The sequence below is a fragment of the Cataglyphis hispanica genome, chromosome 16, assembly GCF_021464435.1.
Source record: "Cataglyphis hispanica isolate Lineage 1 chromosome 16, ULB_Chis1_1.0, whole genome shotgun sequence".
NCBI lineage: Eukaryota > Metazoa > Arthropoda > Insecta > Hymenoptera > Formicidae > Cataglyphis > Cataglyphis hispanica.
In genome coordinates, this window is record NC_065969.1 from 5,989,251 (window position 1) to 6,009,662 (window position 20,412).

The 20,412-nt window shown below is 32.0% G+C and overlaps 2 protein-coding genes across 9 annotated transcripts in view; one reads left to right on the forward strand and one right to left on the reverse strand.

The window, feature by feature from the left end:
* LOC126855432 (dual specificity calcium/calmodulin-dependent 3',5'-cyclic nucleotide phosphodiesterase 1-like) overlaps positions 1-20,412 on the reverse strand; it is an 84,778-nt gene that overhangs the window by 12,955 nt on the left and 51,411 nt on the right. For all 8 annotated transcript variants that reach the window (XM_050603066.1, XM_050603071.1, XM_050603070.1 and 5 more), the window contains 2 exons: positions 1,412-1,579; positions 220-436 (listed from right to left, as the gene is read on the reverse strand). In XM_050603066.1, the coding sequence (XP_050459023.1) occupies positions 220-436; positions 1,412-1,579 (385 nt within the window). The remainder of the gene's footprint in view (positions 1-219; positions 437-1,411; positions 1,580-20,412) is intronic.
* On the forward strand, positions 11,145-19,494 carry LOC126855434 (alpha-glucosidase-like). The gene is made up of 9 exons (XM_050603074.1): positions 11,145-11,233; positions 11,492-11,656; positions 12,106-12,443; positions 13,405-13,530; positions 15,770-16,180; positions 16,594-16,849; positions 17,555-17,750; positions 17,985-18,122; positions 18,300-19,494. Exons 2-9 carry the CDS (start codon positions 11,503-11,505, stop codon positions 18,367-18,369), a joined length of 1,689 nt encoding a protein of 562 aa, XP_050459031.1. The 5' UTR covers positions 11,145-11,233; positions 11,492-11,502; the 3' UTR covers positions 18,370-19,494.

Consider the following 20,412-nt stretch of genomic DNA (forward strand, 5'->3'; position numbering starts at 1 on the left):
CATGTACAAAAAAGTATAACGTAATTGACACTCGACTAAATTGATATTCATAATAAGCCAATAAATCAATTCAAAATGACAAAATTTTATGCAAAATCGGCCAGCGATTAAAAGCTGTCGTTTTTTTTTATCATCAATGCTACTCTTGGAAAATCTCCATCTAAATCTAAAGCGTGTCGCATTTGCAAAGCCATTAACACCTGCAATGCGATATGATACCTGAGAGCAGCTTTGTCGCACGCGTCGGGAGTGTCAACGGCAGGAAGCGAGTCCGTCGTGAGATCGACATTATCGAGGATCTCATCGAGGTCGACGGATTGGCTCGATAAATACGGAGTGTCGGGATTGTGCGGCGGTGGAGAACTTTCGAAACTTCCACTGCTGATGCTTTTGCTTTTGCCGGAACTTCGACGTACTATCGTCAAAGTGCCCTGTTCTGAAACACAGTGAGCGTAATCGCTTCGATTAATGTGATTCAATAGTGTCAGATTCAATCATCTCTAAATTACTCGGACAAATCTCTCCGCAAACAAAAAGCCCGGCGCAATACCCAAGAATAGTAGTATAAATCATTTTAGAAAATAAAGAACAAGTCATGAAGAAGTAAAATATTAACATTCCCAAAAGTAATTCTGCTCCGTAAATTGATCAAGCTGCCTCTGATTGATTTACAAAATAGTTCTATAATACAGCTTGTATGACGACATAGGATATATAATTTAAGAACAATTCGTTACGCGCTAACACGAAAACAATTCTTAATTATTTGATATTTTAATATATATTACAAACTAATTTAAAGTTAATATTTTTTACATTTTTATTTTATACACATGTATACAAGTACAGTCATAAAACCAATGAAAAATAAAGACGCTTGATATCTATGAAAGTAAACTTTTCTCTTATTACATTAAAAGAGATGTACTCGTGGCGGAAATTCATTTCCCGTAACACTGAAATAATATGACATTTTCGTGGAAATCTAATTTTAAAAATAAAATAAAAATATTATCGTATAAGTAAATAAAACTTTATTTAAATGAAAATTTTACATATAAAGTTTAATTCTTCTGCATGTATATACGAAAATTGATACGCACAATTTTCATAAAACTATTTTCGATATTTTTAATATTACTCTCAATTTTTTTCATTAATTTTTTTCATTTATAATAAATCACCCTTGCAATATAGTTTTCTGAGACACAGACTTTGCTCACACAATCTTGTTAAATTATAAAATTACAAAAGCATCGTGATCTCCCACGTGTATCGAAACGTCTAAGAAAAAAAGAAAAAAAAAGAGGAGGAAAAACTTTGCTTTTTGAAGAAATACACTTGTAGAAATGTCTGATCGATAAAAAACGTTGCAGCGTATCTCGGGGAGGTAATACTTTGAAAAACTTACTGGAGAGTTGGCCGTTTCGACCAGGAGAGGAAGAAGGATTGCGCGGCCTCGTGGAAGCTGCGCTGCTCGAACCGCTGCAGCCAGTAGCGGTCGCGTTGTTCGCCGCAGCACCGGCCGAAGCCACTCCAATATCGTCCCTCGTGACTCGTCTGTCCGGTGGAGATGCAACTGCAATCACAAAAAAAAAAGTAAACAAAAGATAGCTCCTTTTTTAGCTCCATCATCATCATTATTGTTTCTGGACAAAGCGCACAAATATGCGCGATGCACGTGGCATTTGTATTGTACGCGATCAACAATCAATGCGAGCGAAGCGGAAAATTATTGCGGAAAATTTTTGTATAAATTTTTGTTTCGTAACAATTTAATTTTGCGAAATTGTCTGGATATCTGATTATTATCTGATTGATGAACGCTGTCTGTTTCGCAGCTCTTTTAGAGAAAAAAATTGCATGTGAGACAGAAATCTCGATATCGCTAGAAATATTTAGATATTTAAGAGAATGACGACAATATCCGGATATTCATATATACATTTTTTTTATTTATTTAGTATGAAAAATGGAAATAACGTTTTGCATAAATATTTGTACATGTATAAAATTGCGAGATCTGCTGTAAATAAAATGAAAATTTCACAATTTCGATAAATATAATATTTCTTTACACGTGGCGCTATATTTCATGCCGATTGGTTTTGATGATACAATGTAATTATCGCGTGCGTATCCATCTTGTGGTGTGTAATGGTGCAGCTCTACGAATGTTATATCACGGAATCGAACGCGTATCGTCACCATCATAATTACATTAATTTGTCGAATGTAACGCTACGAAGTGTAAGGCCGTGCATCACTGCGGTAAAACACCGCGGTGGCAGAGCAGCTATCGATCGGTAGCACTTGCGTATAGCCTGCGAATTAGTCTCATAGCCGATCGATCGCACACGAGTTACCAACGAGTTCCCATTATGCTAATCACAAGTTGAAGTGTTTCTAAACGTGAGCACCAACGTTCACCTCGTTTAGAGATTGAACGCAAGTGAGACACAAATGAGCTATATTTACAATCGCGTTAATGAATATCCCTGTCAATTATTTAAAAGATCAGTTTGTTGATTTGATAATAATTTAACGGTGCATCTTTTTTTAGCGTAAAAAAAATTAAAATTTCTTATTGTTAAAATAATATGTATAATTCGGTAATTAAATCTCAAAATTACTATTCAACGCGACGTGTTTTGCATTTCTCTGTCGAGCCGCAAGTCTACTGAATCGATATTCGAACATAATTATATGCATAATACGACTAATAGTTAATCAAACAGCAGCTTATTCGCTGTCAGTGTATAGTGTCACATTAAAAATAGTTATTTTAAATAATCTATCTGCTAATCTTTACGTTTAATATCAAAATGCAAAATATTAAATTTAAACAAGGATACAAATTTGATTAAATATTGTTATTATTGTTATTATAATTTAATCATTTACTACGTGTATGTGTGTATAGCCTTTACAATAAGGTATTTTGCCAAAAAATTTATCCGTATTCATTTCCAGGGAAAACTATTCCCTGCTATCGTGCGAGTAAATCATCCCAATCGAATATCGACCCTGGAAAAATTCTGTCACCCTCTTATTCGACATGTGGCAACGATCAAACGACATTTTGGCCAAAAATAATCGCCTACACAAAATTCAATTGCGCAAAACATATAAAGGAACACAGTAGATAATGTAAATCATATTTTTTTCATTTCAAGGAAAAAAATTTCAATAAAAAGTCATAAAAAGTCTCAGTTACTTTTATTGTAATTAAATCTTTTTATAATTCTAAACAAAGAGAAGAATAAAGATAGAAATCTAAAATTTTATATCAAATTAATTATACTTTACGCTCTTTGAAATACATGATTCATTACCTCTGCAAATTTATGTCTCTATTACATTTAATAACTAATATTTTATCATTTTCCCCTCGATAAGAATACCAGATATCCGACATAAAATAAGCCTCAAGTTAATCGACATTTCAAAGAGTCCTAACATCATTATTTTTCATGATATTATGTCATCGTCTTAATTGCGGAATATTAAAAAGAACAACGTCCATTTTACATAACGTATAATAATGTATATTTTGTGTCGTAAATTAATAGCGAGAATACTTTGAAAATAAAAAGCTACACGCGCAACTGTAAAAGTAATTTTATTTTGGCAAAATTATATGGTGTAGAAACGCGCGTAAACATAATATATATATATATATATATACGTGTATAATAAAATTAATAAACAGAATTTCGTTGAAATTTAGTCGTGAAATCTCGTCAAAGCGTTGCGCTTTGTGATCGTGATGATCTGTATGACGCAGAGATACGCACATTTTCAAATAATAATTTAGCAGAGTGCTATCACTTTCCAAAAACACCTTTAAACGAGCGACGATACGAGGGTATTGATGTGACGGCGCGTGGTACGAGGGGAGTTCTGAAATTATTCACCGTAAGCGGATAAGCAAACAGACGCGAATATAACATATGTGAACGTATGTGAATTATTACATTTCGTTTGAATAATGCACGAGATTGCGAGGCAATGGCAAAATGTATGCATTTAGTACACAGAGCAAAATTCATTTCCGTCTCTTTTTTTTTTTAATTTACATATTTATTTTTGCACATAATATGACATCTCCCTTTTCCGCCTTTTCCCATTACATATATACTATATCGCTATATTCGTATAACACGTGTAAAATTTTATATCACAACTATATCTTTCCATCATTATTAGGCTAAAGCGTATCCATTTTCAGCGTCTGACAGCAAGTTGCTTGTACGATGTTCCGAAAGTGCTAAAGTTGACCGAGTAATACGGCGTTGCTGAGCAGCCTTATGCAAACTCCGGATAGTCAGGCAAACCCGAAAACTAATTTAGATATCGGCGAAATACTAGAGAACCGCCGCAAAGGCGCGATCACGCCTTAAATACAAGCGGTATAATTAAGAATTATTATATTTATCAGAAAACCGTGCCTCATGCGTCCTTGTATTATAGGGAAAACGAATATGACAGAATAAACTCAGAAATATTCGACACCGGATATATATGAGATATCATCATCCATGAGATATCATCGATTATATATCAGCCTCTCGTCGGGCATCCGTTTCATCTTGTCATTTCAAAAATGCATATAATCTAATGGATACTATCGCAGGTATTAGAGCACTTCAGTATACCATGTGTGTGTGTATATAAATCAATTTGCATTGTATTATACATAATACGTAAATTAAAAAAGCTTGATCAAATACATTGTATTTAATAACGTTTTACAATAATCTGTGTAATATGTGTACATATTGAAATAATCTCTCATCGCGAATTTATATACTGTTACGAGAGAAAGTTGAAGCTGTTGTGCATAAGGATTATTTTCAGTATCAGCTTTTCTACTCGTAAGTGGTTCACCGATAAACACTAGAATTAGACAAAAAGACCAAGTCTTTATTGCGTATAAATATATACATACATTCATTGTTAAATTTTTATCATAGCGAGAAAACTAAATTTCCAAAGAGAAAAATTTCCGAGAGAAATCATAGTACAGTCAAAATCAATAGCATAAATATTACAATTCCATGTTAGAACTTTTTCGGGGGGATTTTATAAAACTTTATTACTGTATAATAAAAGGAATAAATATCAATCTCATAACATTGTAACAGCATGAAATAATGACTCTCAGCAAACTGCTCATTTATTAAAAACGATCGGTGGCTTCTGAATAAATGTGATTAAAGGAATTGATATGGCTTCGTTCTTCGGGCAACAAATCACAGTCTTACAAATTACGTAGCCAAGATTCGTCTTTTTGCTTCTCTCCCTCTCCTTACGTCAGTTTATTATTAATCGATGTACTTACACGAGATGCAAACTGATTAAACGATAAGTGCAGACGATTGAAAATAAGATAAAGCAAACTCGATCAAATTCAGATTGAAATCTTGTTTTTGCGATAATATGAGTAATATGAAACACGATAAAAAAAGAAAAAAAAAAAAAAACAAAAATAATTTTATATCAAAATAAAAACTTGTCTTAATCTTTTAAAAAATTAATTTCTTTTTCGAATTTCATCACATATACGTATACATACGTATGTAATGTATATCATTATATGTATTTATACAATCATATAAATTATATAGATAATGTAAAAGCAGAAATTGCAATCGGAAAAAAAGAGAGGTTCTTTAAAGGACCTTTATATAAAAACATATAAAAATATATATAAAGCTATAAAACTGTATAGTTTAAAGAATAGCAACGTAATTAAATTGAATCTTGGACAATGGCCAATTCATGCGCAGGCACGTCTATTTTGATTCGCTCCGCCGTACACACATAATCGGTGACATGCAGAGTAATAGTGTGGCAGATGGGCGGGGACGACCAAAGGGAAAATAATAGCTCGAAAATTAGCTTCGGCAAGTTCTCCTTGTCATTTTCTTATTAGCCCAAAGTGATGAATATGTCTTTCTGGCGTCAGCAAGGCGTTTTGATGGCAAAAGAGAGTCGAGTTGAAGGTATTAAGATCGATAAATAACTCGGTCGAATATCTCTTGTGTCTTACGACATATAATTATGCTTCATATGCGTAAGCCATGTGTTACATAAGAGTATTACACAGTTGCAATTATCTAGAATTATAAAATTTGTATAGAAACTTTTGATCAAGTTTATTGTTTATTGTCGGTGGAGATGACATTGAATCGTCCCGTATTTTATTACAATAAATCATGATTAAAAAATGATTTTTAATGAAAAAAAAATGGCATATATTTCCAAAAATTTATCATCTGAAACACACCTTAGGTATTCATGTTGTTCCAGAAACTTTGTTCAATCTCAATATTTCAGAGCAAAATATTCGAAAATCCCCTCGTAAAATCGCACAACAAAATCATAAACTCAAACAACTTGACATCGTACAACAAATTTCTCAAGATTTGAAGTGTTTCCGTTTCCGTTATTAATGGGAACAAAGTACATCAAAATACATATTTTAATATAGCATGGTTATCGCGTCGTATATACAAACATCTTAAGTGGAATTTTGATTGTGCACGCGCGCGGCTGAGATTACCTTTCCTAAAAGCTTTCATTTATAAACGTTCCTTATATATAATTGCACCATCTTTGTAGTATATACCTTTATTAAAAGATTTTGCGTATGTGATTTTTTCTTAATATAGCGCTCTTTTTACATCAACTGAAAAAGTCAATATTGATATATTATTCACTTTCGATATAACGCGGACACGCTCCATCTCTCCTATGAATATAAAATGACGAGCGTTCCATGCGTTGACGGATTATGGATGATTTTAAATGCGTCATTGCATAATTTTGTATGCGGAATCGTAAATTTTTATTATTATAAAAAAAATATCTTTTTTTCCAGTTTAATGCAAATTATTTAATTTTCTTATTCATTGAAAAAAGAATGACTACATAAAGAACATATTAGGAAAAATTTTTTTGTAATCAATTTGTTTAATGTAATTTACGTGTTTGCAAAATATATAGTAGAGTAATAATTAATTCCAACACACAAGGTAAACTTTCTCATTAACTTAATGGATGATTATTATCACGGCATTCTACGCATCATGCAATTTATTATGAAAGTAAAATATACATGTATATACGATGAAAACGATCTACCGAAATATCATTCAATGGTATTATTTAATAATACGTGATAAGCGTAATCTAGTAATTATTTATGGCACAAATGTAGCGTATATATGCATAATAAAAGAGACGACTCAATGAACGCGTCAATTATGCGATAAATATAAAACTATTTGACACACATTGTAAGCTATTCTAATTGTGTTTTTTTTTTTTTTTTCGAAATAAGTTGTGTTAAAGTTGATTGCATATAAAGATAAAGTATATCAAAGTCAAACACTCTTGTTCGTAGAAAGCTACTGTAATAGATGGAATATGTGGGATGGCGTCAAAGATCGAAGACGTAAAGTTCACTGGAAGTTTATTGCGTTCTGACATAACTTTCTTACGTGACACGAAAGGTGAAAAAGTCTTTCTTACCATTCGTTTAAATTGAAGAGAATATATAAGAAATGCCAGCTATTTATTATCATTTCTTTTAAATAATTCTTGAAATATGTTTCAAACCTATAAATTCTTCTTATTTAGGCTATCCAATATAAAATCAATTCTATAGATGAAAAATATTTTGATATTATCAAACTGTGAATAAAGAAATATACGCTTAAACGCTCCCATTGAAGAACTGATTAAAATGAATACTATACGATGACGCGCTTTTATCATTCTCAAGATGTAGCAGCTTAATTCAACAATTTGTAAGAAGAAAGAGATAAAGCAGGAAGTCTCTCTATTATGTGTTGTCCACAAAAGATATCTAAGCCTAGATTTTCATTAAGAAATGTGTCCTATATTGATCGCTATTAATAAGCTAGAACTTTGTATATCGATAAGAAGTTAAAAATTTAGCATATCCGGAATATGGAAGTACGTTTTAAAATGTCACGTCTAGCATGCGTAGAATAAATGCGAGCTTTCGATAATCTGAAACTCAATGTGCGTAAATTTGAATTGTCCAGAATATTGCAAAAGATAAAGACATTATTCACAGCGACTTTTCAATAACATTGAAAATCTATCAGCCTTTATCAATCTAACTAGATTAGTGATTTTCTTTTAGGTTGCGAAATCGTGTCGAACTATACAAAACACAAAACTTGAAAACTCGAACATTTGTCCAATGGATAAAAATAAAACGAGTAAAGTAAAATCATCGGCTGCAATTTTGAAAAACATGGACAGCGTTCGATAATGTGTACACGAGTACGTAACCCAAAGATACGCATACCTGGATTATTGATTACCGTGCCATAGAGAGCCTCCTGACGGAATAGAGCCTGTGCCTGGACAAAGACCTTAACTCGAATGCAGTTTGCTCCCTCGATTCTGCTTCAGTATTTCATATATCTCGTTTTTATTTTTCCTTTCATCACATAACCCGCTGCATGAGATTTAAACGAAGCAAAATGCTCTCTCGTGCAGAAATTATTACACGCGCATTAAATTTAGCGATCTTCACAGAAAATCTGATTACCAATCGCGGCCGCACTCGATGCAAATGAAATGTACGATTATGCACCTTGCGCTTGTATGCAATACATGAGGTGGTAGTTGCAGTCACATAGATGAAATGATTCAGTCTTGTCTCCGAGAACGCAAGCTACACTCGACACGCGTATTCGGATCTCTGAATAATGCAGACACTTAATTAACGTCGCTTTCCAACAGACTGCCAAAATGAATATCGTCGAGCCAAACCGTTAATCGCGAATCGTGCGCAATCTCTCTCAACGATTAAATTTGCTTTTGATTGAATACTTTGTCATGTATACTTATTCTTCAGGAATCTTATATAGTACAAGCTTATCTTATTTTCTTTTTATGTAAAATTCAAATGCAATTTAATTTTGCTCTTAAAAATTATCAAAAAATATACAAAATAGTTTTGCAAAATGCGACAATTTATTTCGCTAAATTTTGTTAAAAACTTTATCCTTTATTCATCAAAGTGCGTCAAATCTTCCTCTCTTGTCGAAAGTAGAAATTGATTAAAGCTGTATTTCTCTCGAATCAATTTACTTCCTCTTTTTGCGCAATAAATTCTATAATTTCATCGCTCATACTCATTTATCCGATTAATGTACATTATAACGTGATACATATGATACAAGAACAGCGCATTTTTAATCTATTTATTAATATTTAACAAAGTGAGAGCTATGGGAACATTTTCCGGGGTCTATATAAAACATCGCGCAATCCCACTAATGTTTTTAGGTCACGAGATTAAATTTCTGTTTAAAACTCTACTACCGCGTTCGTAGTAGCAACGACAAAGAGAAAAATTTCTCTATTTTTTTCTCCCATTTTTTTTTTTCGCACAAAAACGTTCGTTGCGTTTTCATTCGACAAATAAAATTTATTATAGTAAAAGTAAACGATTTTTTACAAGTAAAAGTTGTAACAAAAAGTCACAATTATTATAGTCGCGGAATAAATCGCAATTTTTTATTTCTCCGATGTTATAGATAAATATTTCTATGCGCAATACTCGAAATACTTGTAAATCTATAAGCGTTTGAAAAATGCTTAATAAAACTATGTACATATGACGATTTATAAGCGGCTTTAAAAATTTACGTTTCAAATAAATATTTCAAAAAGATGTTTCGAATAAATGTGTGAAAAAGAAAGTATAAATATATCGATTTCAAACTCATTTTCATCAAGTTTACGCGTGACATAATTTGTCAATAATTGCTTATATAATGCATTATCTTTTTTCGAATATTTTATCACTGATTAAATTTTTGTGGAACACAGAATTGACATGATTGCTAGACTTTTTTGTCAGAGATTTTTTTTTTTACATGTTTTTACATGCTATATATCAATCGTGTATATCGATACCGATGCAGATCGTCGTTTTCACTTAAAAAATAGATAAAAAATGGATTATTTTCAAACTTTTGATAACAAAACTAGTAGAAAAGCATCATTTTTGATCGTAATAGTGTATGATGATCTGATTGGACCAATTTTAATGTCATCCTACCACATTTGGAGTTATTATTTTAGCAAATAAACAGACTCGTTAATCGCGCACAGAATTGAGCTCATGATATCAAAAACAAGTTCATTCATCAAGACAGAATATTTAGTTGCATTAATCTTATTTCGATAGACATTGCGCGATTAATCTTATACAACCCTATACAAGATAATTAATGTAGAAAATTTTCCACCTATACATATTTGCATTAAATAGCTAATGCATCACAGCCCATAATAGCTCCAATCTAAAAAATAAGGTATATTTACTTTATCTCCTTGATAAAATGTGAAATAATATGATATTAGATAGTATCATTATTTGTAGATATCAAATTGATATTAATACGAGATATCATCACCAACACATAAGTTTCATTTCACCGGTAATATACATATACATAACAACGTATCTCTACACTAGTATTTTTTCGAACAGTGTTTCTCAATCAATTTTTTGCACAAACATTCTTCCAAAATAATATTTATATAAATAATAATTAAATAATAACCGTTTGTTTTTTAATCAACATATTGTAAAAAGTGTACAGACGAAGAAATCAAAGTAGCATTCTTATTGTCCAACAAGATGCAAATATGACGACGATTAAATTTACATAAACGTACATTCTCCAATCGTAAACTTTAATAATGGAGCCTCTGACGTATTTGAAAAAATCGACTTCAATCAATAGGATTGACCCTAAAAGGCATTGAGAAAACTCAATCAACATGCAAAGTTGATACATTTAAGCGAAAAATCCTGTATATGTATTTGCAACTATTTCATCTATTTCTCATCATTCATTCTGCCATTTTTGAAAGACACTGATGTTCTAGATTTTGTAGCATTGATGATTGTGTGACTCTACATTGAAAAAGATAAATAATATAAAATTTTAACAAAGATACGATTAGATGATCTTGCGATACGTCACACGATTGGACGAAATGAATACACCGGTTATACCGGCATATAGCACCCCTACTCACTCGAAATTACATAATACGGCTATAAAAGAGGAAAGATTGGTTTACTCTGCAACAGTAGATCTTACAGCAGGTGTCCGAGGAGTTTCAATCAGTTGATTCTGGAATAAGCACTGATATCGACACATTGTTGGTAAGTGCGCAAATTCATAATAAAAACAGCTGTTCATAATTAACTACATCGTTTTGCAAAATTTTGTATTATAATAAATAAATAATGTGATAATAAACACTTTGTGTGTTGCTGCTGTTTTAAACATTCTCAAAATTATTCGTTATGATATTCATTTTTAGATACTTGAGTGTTTCAATTTAAATAAATCGCTTTGTATATAATATTATCATACATTAAGATCAACGCATAAATAATTTGTTATTATTTATTTTCAAGATCCAGCTATAATGAAAAAATTAATAACGCTTTGTACAATATTATTATTGTTCGATCTTGGATATAGTACACCTAATGCGAAATGGTGGCAAACTATGTCACTTTATCAAATTTATCCCAAAAGCTTCAAAGACAGCAACGGGGATGGTACAGGAGATCTTAACGGCATGTTATTAAATTATTATTATTATTATTATTATTATTATTTATATATATATATATATATATATATATATATAAAATTATCATATATACCTAATGTGTGATAAATTTTCAACTGTAAATTTAATAATCGATTCTTGTATTGTCGAGATAATATAAAATTAAATTAAAAAATATATTTTTATAAAATTGAAACTTCAAATTTTTATAGAATATTTTCTCTCGAAACAAATCATTATTTGTTGGCAATCTATAATATTTGATATTACAAGATTATCTTAATAATTGAAATTTGAATTAAGGATCTGAAAAATTAAAACTTATTTAAAATTAAGCATGTTAATAATTATGCATGTTAATAATTGATTTATTTAATTGCAATCTAAAATATTAATTCGCTCTAAAATATTTTACGAATACGATCTAAAAATATTTCCATTTTTCGTATGCAGGTATCAAGAGCAAGCTAGATCATCTTGTCAAATCGAATGTTAACGCTTTTTGGTTATCTCCAATTTATCCTAGCCCGATGATCGATTCCGGATATGACATTTCCGATTTCCGCAGCATCGACGAAACTTTCGGCACTATGGAGGACTTTGAGGCGCTCACGAAAGCCGCCCATGAAGCATCTTTAAAAATTATTCTAGACTTTGTTCCTAATCATTCGTCGGATAAACACGAATGGTTCCAAAAGAGTTTGCGGAATGAGAAACCTTACACCGATTATTACGTATGGCATGAAGGCAAAAAGTTGCCGAACGGAACGATTACGAAGCCGAATAATTGGGTAAATATATTTGATAATTCAAAGATACGCTCGTGTCATGCGAAAATTTATGATGACAGGTAAATTGGTTATTCGCGCTTTTAATGATAAGGTGAATAGCCGATATCGTTAAAATCAGTCTCGAATTAATCCGAGCTGAAATTTGCGAGTTATCTTATATAATGTTCGTATTTCAATTATTTTCTTATTATTTTTGAACAAGATTAATGCAGCTTTTTTTTATTAATTTTCTATTTTGTAGTACGATATATAAACAGTAATAACACATTAAAGGTGATTACTTAAATTAATCGCATCGCGCAAGATATGTCTACTAATGCCTAATAAATTCACATTATCTCTGAAACGCATAAGTGATTTTATTGTATAGCGATTCGGATTTCGCAATCAAAGGATTGACATACTCGAATCTTATAATATCATGTACTCTCGTAATGCAATATAATAACATGTAATTACGTAAAAGTTAAAATGCATTGTATTAACAAAAATATTTATCGTGCTACAGAAGGACATGATTAATCATAAGGATAAAGATATTTTTTATCACGTATCATGGCAAAAACAATTTGAGAAAAAAAAAGAAGAGAAAGAAAAGCTAAATGTCTAAGTTGTAACTTTAACAAGAATTAAATTCTAGTTCAACTTTCGGACGATCAATCAGGCGAAAAATTCTCCAAAAAAGTTCCATTAAAGCGATCGCGATTTTTTTTATCTGTCGCGAACCGATTATGCCTCTAACATCTGAAAAATGTTCTATCCGCGTTTTTCGACACCAAAGTTAACCGACGATTCATCACTGCGATTATCTACAAGTTTCGTCGATTTTCAGATATATTCTTTGAAATGTTCTATAGCACGACATACTCGATTCCCGTCTGTTCTGAATTTGTCGTTAAAGCTTTCAAGGCATAATCAATTAATCGTGGGATAATTGAACGATTATTTATTACACATATAGGTGAGCGTGTTCGGCAAATCAGCCTGGACCTGGCGTGAAGAACGACAAGCGTATTATCTTCATCAATTCGCACCGGAGCAACCCGACCTCAATTATGAGAACGAGAACGTAGTGAGTGAAATGAAGGTACGTATTATTCGCAAAAAAGCTGTCATTAAAAATTTGTCATAAGTCAATGCTTCTCTCTTATCGAATCATTCGGACGCACGATTTATGTTTTCTTTCGACATAAAATTACGGTTCTTATGTCACATTTGGATGGCAAGAAATTATTGTTAAAATCCATCAGTCGTAAATTAATTGTAATAATTTCAAATTAAAATCATATAACAAGTGCAATTTCATAAAAAAAAAGAGAATATCGATAATTAACCATCCAGTCCTCATGACTAAAGCAGCGAAATAGCGGATTATCTTGTTATCACGTTGTCTCGGACAGCCGCGGCGGTAGAACAGAGACGATGGATTACATAGTCGGTGACATCGTTGATGCCACCAGAGGTGAAAATAAATCCGGCTCGTATACATCGTACAAGAACATTGCTTTTTCCGTTATCATAAGCGCCTGCGCGCGTACACGACAGATTTTCCGTTCTCCACGCGTTCCATTGAGAATGAAAGAAAAACATCGTCCCTTTAGCTTTCTTCGCTATTCCCGATGTAATTCGCTCGTGAAAATAATTTTAGAAAAATCACATGATCGATGAGAAGAAGAGGCAGACGCATTCGTGCACTCATCATCGGTAGTAATTAATTCATTGGCGATAAATCAACGCTAAAACATATAAAATTGATAGATAAGTGTCTTCCTCGATCGCATCGTCAATTGTCGCGCGGAAAGCGGATGTAATTAGTCGTCCGCGTGAATGCAACGAGCGTGAAATTATTGCTCGCGAAACGAGTCAGAAAACGGAAGCGCGCGGAATACTTGTCAATTTTTCAGAGGCACAAACGTTTAAAATGTTGCACGATGAATAATAGTTAATGTGATTTAATTGTGGAAGGTGATATATGATAATGATTCGTCCGGCTGTACAGTAATAAATGTCCGGTGTGCGTGAAGCGAAGTAATTACGATTAATTTAACATAAACAAAAGTTCGCCGAGCGGAATAACAACCTTCGAACAGATTATTCGCATTTATTACTAGATAAAGACAAAAGGTCATGTTTTCTATCTGGCCGTCGTAACGCCGGCTTATCCTTTTTTTCTCACGCTACTAAAACTGATGGAATTTTAGTACGTGAAAGTTTCGCAGGATATTCATATTTTACAATCAAAAAGCCTGCGCGTATAATTTGAGATACAGTGAAATGGTGGAAGATCCAATCGTAATACTGAAAGTTGTAAAATACACTGGTACATGCAATAAAATCCGAATTGGACAAACTATCGTGCAGTAAATAATGCAGTAAGCTCGCGTGATGCAATCTGCGATTATTTTTCCGCTGACGTTAAAACGCTTTGCGAAATTTAAAGGATGTCGAAATAACGTATAAATATATAAAACGTGTCTTTTTTGTATCTTAGCAAAGAGACGTTCATGTATTTATTTTTTCAAAATAATATGTAGCAAATTTTTGTTTTCTTTTACACACAAACACGCACATGTACACGTAATGTATTCCCTTACTCGCGTACCACAAACGTCGAGATTTTATTCAATTTCTTTCCATCCATAACCGCAAAATTGCTTCACGACGGCAAGATGCTTCTTCTTCTTATCGCAGCCTCAATTCCTTCAAATCCCTTATGTCACAAAATTTACCCGGAACATGTCACATTCGTAACATAAAGTCAGATGGGAAAGTTGAGAAGAAGAAATGTAGCATTATTTTCTTTTCTAAACCAATATTATCAGATAAAATTTATATAAGAAAAAAATCACATTTTTTCAATTTTATCTTATACATTATCAAAATTTTTGCTTACCTCTCTTTTTTCTTATTAATTCAATCTGACATGAAATAATAAAAATAATCCTTTAAATTATTCATATTAAATAACATAATTAAAGCATAATTGTAAGGCATAGCACTTTTTGAAGTCGACAACAGATACATATATATATATATATATATATATATATATATATATATATATATATATATATATATAATTTATGTATCCTGATATGCGCAATGTATGTGCAGAATTGAACACAATCGGTTTTATATATAAATCAAAGCGAAATAATTAATTTAATTAATTTCAAATTTGCTGTGTAAATTATTGCTTCGAGTTCGATATCTTTAGGGCACATAGCATAGTGGTTTAATCCACTTGCAGTATATATAGATCTGAAAGTTATATAGAGCTTTACCCAAGCGTATTGCGCTCTCTCTTTCTAATTCTACCCCTGCAGGATGTCCTGAGATTTTGGCTCGACAAGGGAGTGGACGGATTCCGGGTGGACGCGGTGCCACATTTGTGCGAGAACGTCAGTTTCGCGGATGAACCACTCACGGGTAATCCAGATCCCGACGATTACGGTTACACGGATAAGATATATACTAAAGATCAACCACGCACTTACGAAATGGTCAAAGGATGGCGAGAAGTGATGGACGAGTATCCGGATGAAAAAATTATAATGATGGAAGCTTACGCGAACATGACGATGACGATTATGTATTATATTAACGGGGCACACTTTCCCTTTAATTTTGGTCTGATTACCGATACAAATCGAGATTCTACAGCGGCTGATTTTAAGAACGTGATCGATAGATGGATGATGAACATGCCTTTTGTGAGCGGTACGGCTAACTGGGTGGTAAGTCGTATGAGAGTAATTCTTTCAAATCTAGTATCGATCTCCAAGTGTCGTTTGACCGGAGCGACAGGTTTTCGAGCTAATAACCAAGATTTTAATCGCTCATTTGCATAAGAGAAGCGTGATATTTTATGCCTCAAGCAATTATTGCCTGTCTAGATTTTTTTTTTAAATTGAAAACTTAAAATCGACGCGGAGCCGAATCGCTCGTTAAACATTTAAAAAATTTTTTATACTTATGCCGTTTTTATCATATTTCAAATGGCCAAATTTTTAATTTCTCTCGTAGCGCATTACAATTCGAAACGCGTTATCATATTTGACATCTTTTGACTTCTACTTTTGAGATGCTTGACAATGTAAAGTCGTAACTCATGGCAAGTTAAAAAATTGTCCTCTTATCTTACCATCAGGCTGGGAATCACGACAAATCGAGATTGGTGACACGTTACGGACTGGAACGAGCGCAGGCGGTAACTGTGCTAACTCTATTGCTTCCGGGCGTAAGTGTGACTTACAACGGTGAAGAAATTGGCATGGAGGACACGTGGATCTCGTGGGAAGATACTAAAGATCCGCAAGGTTGTAATGCCGGTAAAGAAAATTACGAGAATGCATCCCGGGATCCTGCCAGAACGCCATTCCAGTGGGACAATACCACTTCAGCTGGTAGGTAGTACTACTCCGAGCAGCTTTTAAAATCGCAATGTTAATCCGCCAATCATGAAACGCCATTTAAATTGATTATTATTTGTAGAAACAAGTGCAAAAATTTGTGAAAGCAATTTATAAAACTAAGATACAATTGAATTGGCAATCTGTAAATTTAATAATTTTGAAGTAAATATTTTACGTCATAATTGTTTTTGAAATTTCAAGAACGAAGCTGTGTATCATTCACAAATAAATTTCTTTCTCGTAAAAATCGATTAATCTGTTGTGATAAATCTGTTGATAAATAGCAAAAAATTGCATTAAATAACCAGTAACGCGATAGAAACCGGTTTTTACCGAATGAAACGCGCCGCTTTAATATCAGTCTCGTGTCATGGTCCACATATCTAAGGATCAACGCGCGCGATATGTTTGTCAGGTCACGCGTCACAATTTGAGATTTCGAAAAGAAAGTGGGTGAAAAACTCGAGATGAAACAGGTCGCTTATGTCGTTATCGATCATGTTGCAATATGTTATGCAATATCCTGATGCTTGTCATTCTGGATTTGTCGTTTTACAACCTAGAAAAGAATAGATGCTGAAACAACATTTGTATCATATTATTTTACGTAATATTAAAAGTACGATTATGTTTGCATACGATGTGCAATGCCATATAGGTTTGCCACGAAAAGAAATAATTTTTTGATAATTTTAGGATTTTCTACGAATCCAAAGACGTGGTTGCCGGTAAACGAAAACTATGTGACACTTAATTTGGCTGCGCAAAAGACACAGGACAATTCCTATTACGCTCTATATAAAACAGTTTCTGCTCTACGAGGATTGCCGGCTATTAAACAAGGAAAATTGATTACAAAATTATTAAACGATAATGTTCTTTTCTTTGCCAGGTATAGTAAAATGTGATGACAAATGTGTATGAGATAAGAATTATTTTTATTCTTATTGTTGTTATTATTATTATTATTATTATTTAATATAGCTGATGTGTTTGAAATATTTAAAAAATATATATTAATTCTTAGGAATATTAAAAAAAGCTTATCTCTAACATTTAATTTTCTCGCAAAATGTAATATAGCGTTCAAAATTGAGCGTCAATAAGAACACGCTTATTATTACAGACAAGCTGGTAAAGATGCGGTTTATGTAGTTGTGAATTTTAAAGATAATGATGAGACTGTCAATTTATCGAGACTCATTTCACCAAACAATCGATTGCTCACCTACTACGCCACTACAAATGCTTTTCACTTAATCGGGTAAGTATTCGTCGTTTTCTTCATGCATACGCAATACGCCACGTGCGTTACTATAGATATAAGTAGTAAAGCATGTACATAGAAAAGATTTGTAGCAAAAGAGATTTTACAGATATTTTCTTATACTGTCTAAAACGCTCATTGCGCTAATTAAATAATTACTTCTATAATCTTTAGAACTGTCGTCTCAGGTGATCACGACTTAAAAATCCCCGCATCAGCAGCTGTGATATATTTTAATATATAACTAAAGCCGTGCGAAAAGCTATGGAAACGAACGAGAGGCATCGTATTTTCAATGTTATTTCCATAATTCTCTCGGCGAAGAAGAGAGATTATTCAGTCGTTGGAATGATTCTACTCTGCATCAACCATCTTACCTTATTGCTTCGATGTATATAATATCGTTCTTATTTATTCATGCTTTATCTATTTGATCAAATTTTTATTCGCAAGACACAACACTACGCTCACATACAAACGGAATAGATAATGGCTCAGCTAATGATGAAATATGTTATGTTCAAAAAAAAGGACTAAACGGAAAGTTGAAAAGTAAAGCATAGTAATAATAATTTTTTTTCAATAATTGGCCTCCGCCAATCATTATATTTGTGTAAATATTAAATTTTCAATGAATGTAAAAACTGAAAAAAAAAACAAATAAAAATTTTAAAAAGCAGCTGTCGTGAATTTTCGATTATTAAATAAAATTTAATGGAATTATTAAATTTCAATAGATTGAATCTCCCGGATTTTCATATATACTCATTAATATTATATTGATTGCATTTTACACATTGTGTCGTCTTTATTACTTGTCTGTTTTTCCATTATAAAAACAATATAATAATATTATGCCAAAATATTGAATAATTTATTGAAAATAGTAAACTGCTAATAGTGTCCATATACATTATTTATTTATAAATCCGGCAATTATATTAAATGTCAAAAAGCCAATTGTATGTTTATCTATTTCAAATAATGCAATGAACGAAACTTGCAAATACTCATGTCTCACCTAAATTTATGTATGCCACTTTGAACTTTCTTCACAAGCGCTATACTCGGAGAAACTTCGTCTCTCTCGCGTGTGGAAAATTATAAAAGTTGCAATTGTTTAATGAAAATTCAAAGTTTAACGGAAGACAAAAGAATGTCAAAACTTGTGCACCGCTTTTCAAAAATAAAAATTATCTTTCGCCGCGACGTTTTGTTTAAATAACCGGTGGCGAATGCAAATTTTGCGGAATTACGCAAATTCAACTGCGAAATCCTCAAATTTGCATAAATATGCGTAAATTTACTTTTGTAAAAATTTAAAAGCTTTATTCAAGATATACCTATAACGCAATCGAATTGCGTATCAGATCCCTTTATCTGATTTTATTTCCTCTTGTCCATCAATCCTTATCTAATTTCTCATAAAAGCTAACAATAAGTTCTAAGACAAACATCGTGTTGATTTATCAATGCAATATCGTTAAATTTAAAGGTTACAATTATTAATATAAAATTTATAATGCAATTATTCATGAATGTATCACAATTTGAAAATTTTCGAAATATGTTTTGAATTATATATATATCAAATTTAAAAAGATATTTAAAAAAAAAGATATTACTTATGCATGCCCTCAAACAAAATCGCAAAAACATGTGTAAAGTTAAATTATTGTAAATAATCTCTGAGAGAAAAGAGAGAGAGAGAGAGAGTATCTACACTAACATTTCAATATCACAAGTATCATACCTCTGATAATACTGCAATAGATATCGCCTATATAACTATCTATGTATCACTGATAATATTATAAACAAAAGATAAGCAATATTGTGAACAAGAAATTGCCGTACAGCAAGAAATTTACAGAACATCTCTCATCATATAATGCATCTTATCTTGTATAGTCAAAAAATGTCCATTCCCTTCCTATTAATTTAAGCTCCCAGTTTATAGAATAATAATTAGACTTCAAACTTTTCTTGTGGAAAAATTGTCCGCGATTTAATTAAAAGTGGGATCCTTTAATTTTCGATAAACGAACCGGTAATTCAATCTGTAATTAAGTTTTCTCTTTCTAAGAGAAATCTAATGAAAAATACTTATATTCAATGAGAATGTAATCAAATCAAAATGAAATTGTCGCCATTATCGCGTGCAAAATAAAATTTTTCTAATAAATCGCTAAAAATTCTAAGGCCAATTTCAGATTTGAAGCAATCAAATATATAAAGAATATTATTAAAATCACTAATAATTTAAACTTTTAAAAGTTTAAATATT

Excerpts from the sequence above, each read along its gene's own strand:
- LOC126855434 (XM_050603074.1), top strand. The coding sequence starts at position 11,503 with ATGAAAAAATTAATAACGCTTTGTACAATATTATTATTGTTCGATCTT. Across the intron at positions 16,181-16,593 it reads GCGGTACGGCTAACTGGGTG|GCTGGGAATCACGACAAATC; the intron begins GTAAGTCGTATG and ends TCTTACCATCAG. Across the intron at positions 16,850-17,554 it reads GGACAATACCACTTCAGCTG|GATTTTCTACGAATCCAAAG; the intron begins GTAGGTAGTACT and ends TGATAATTTTAG.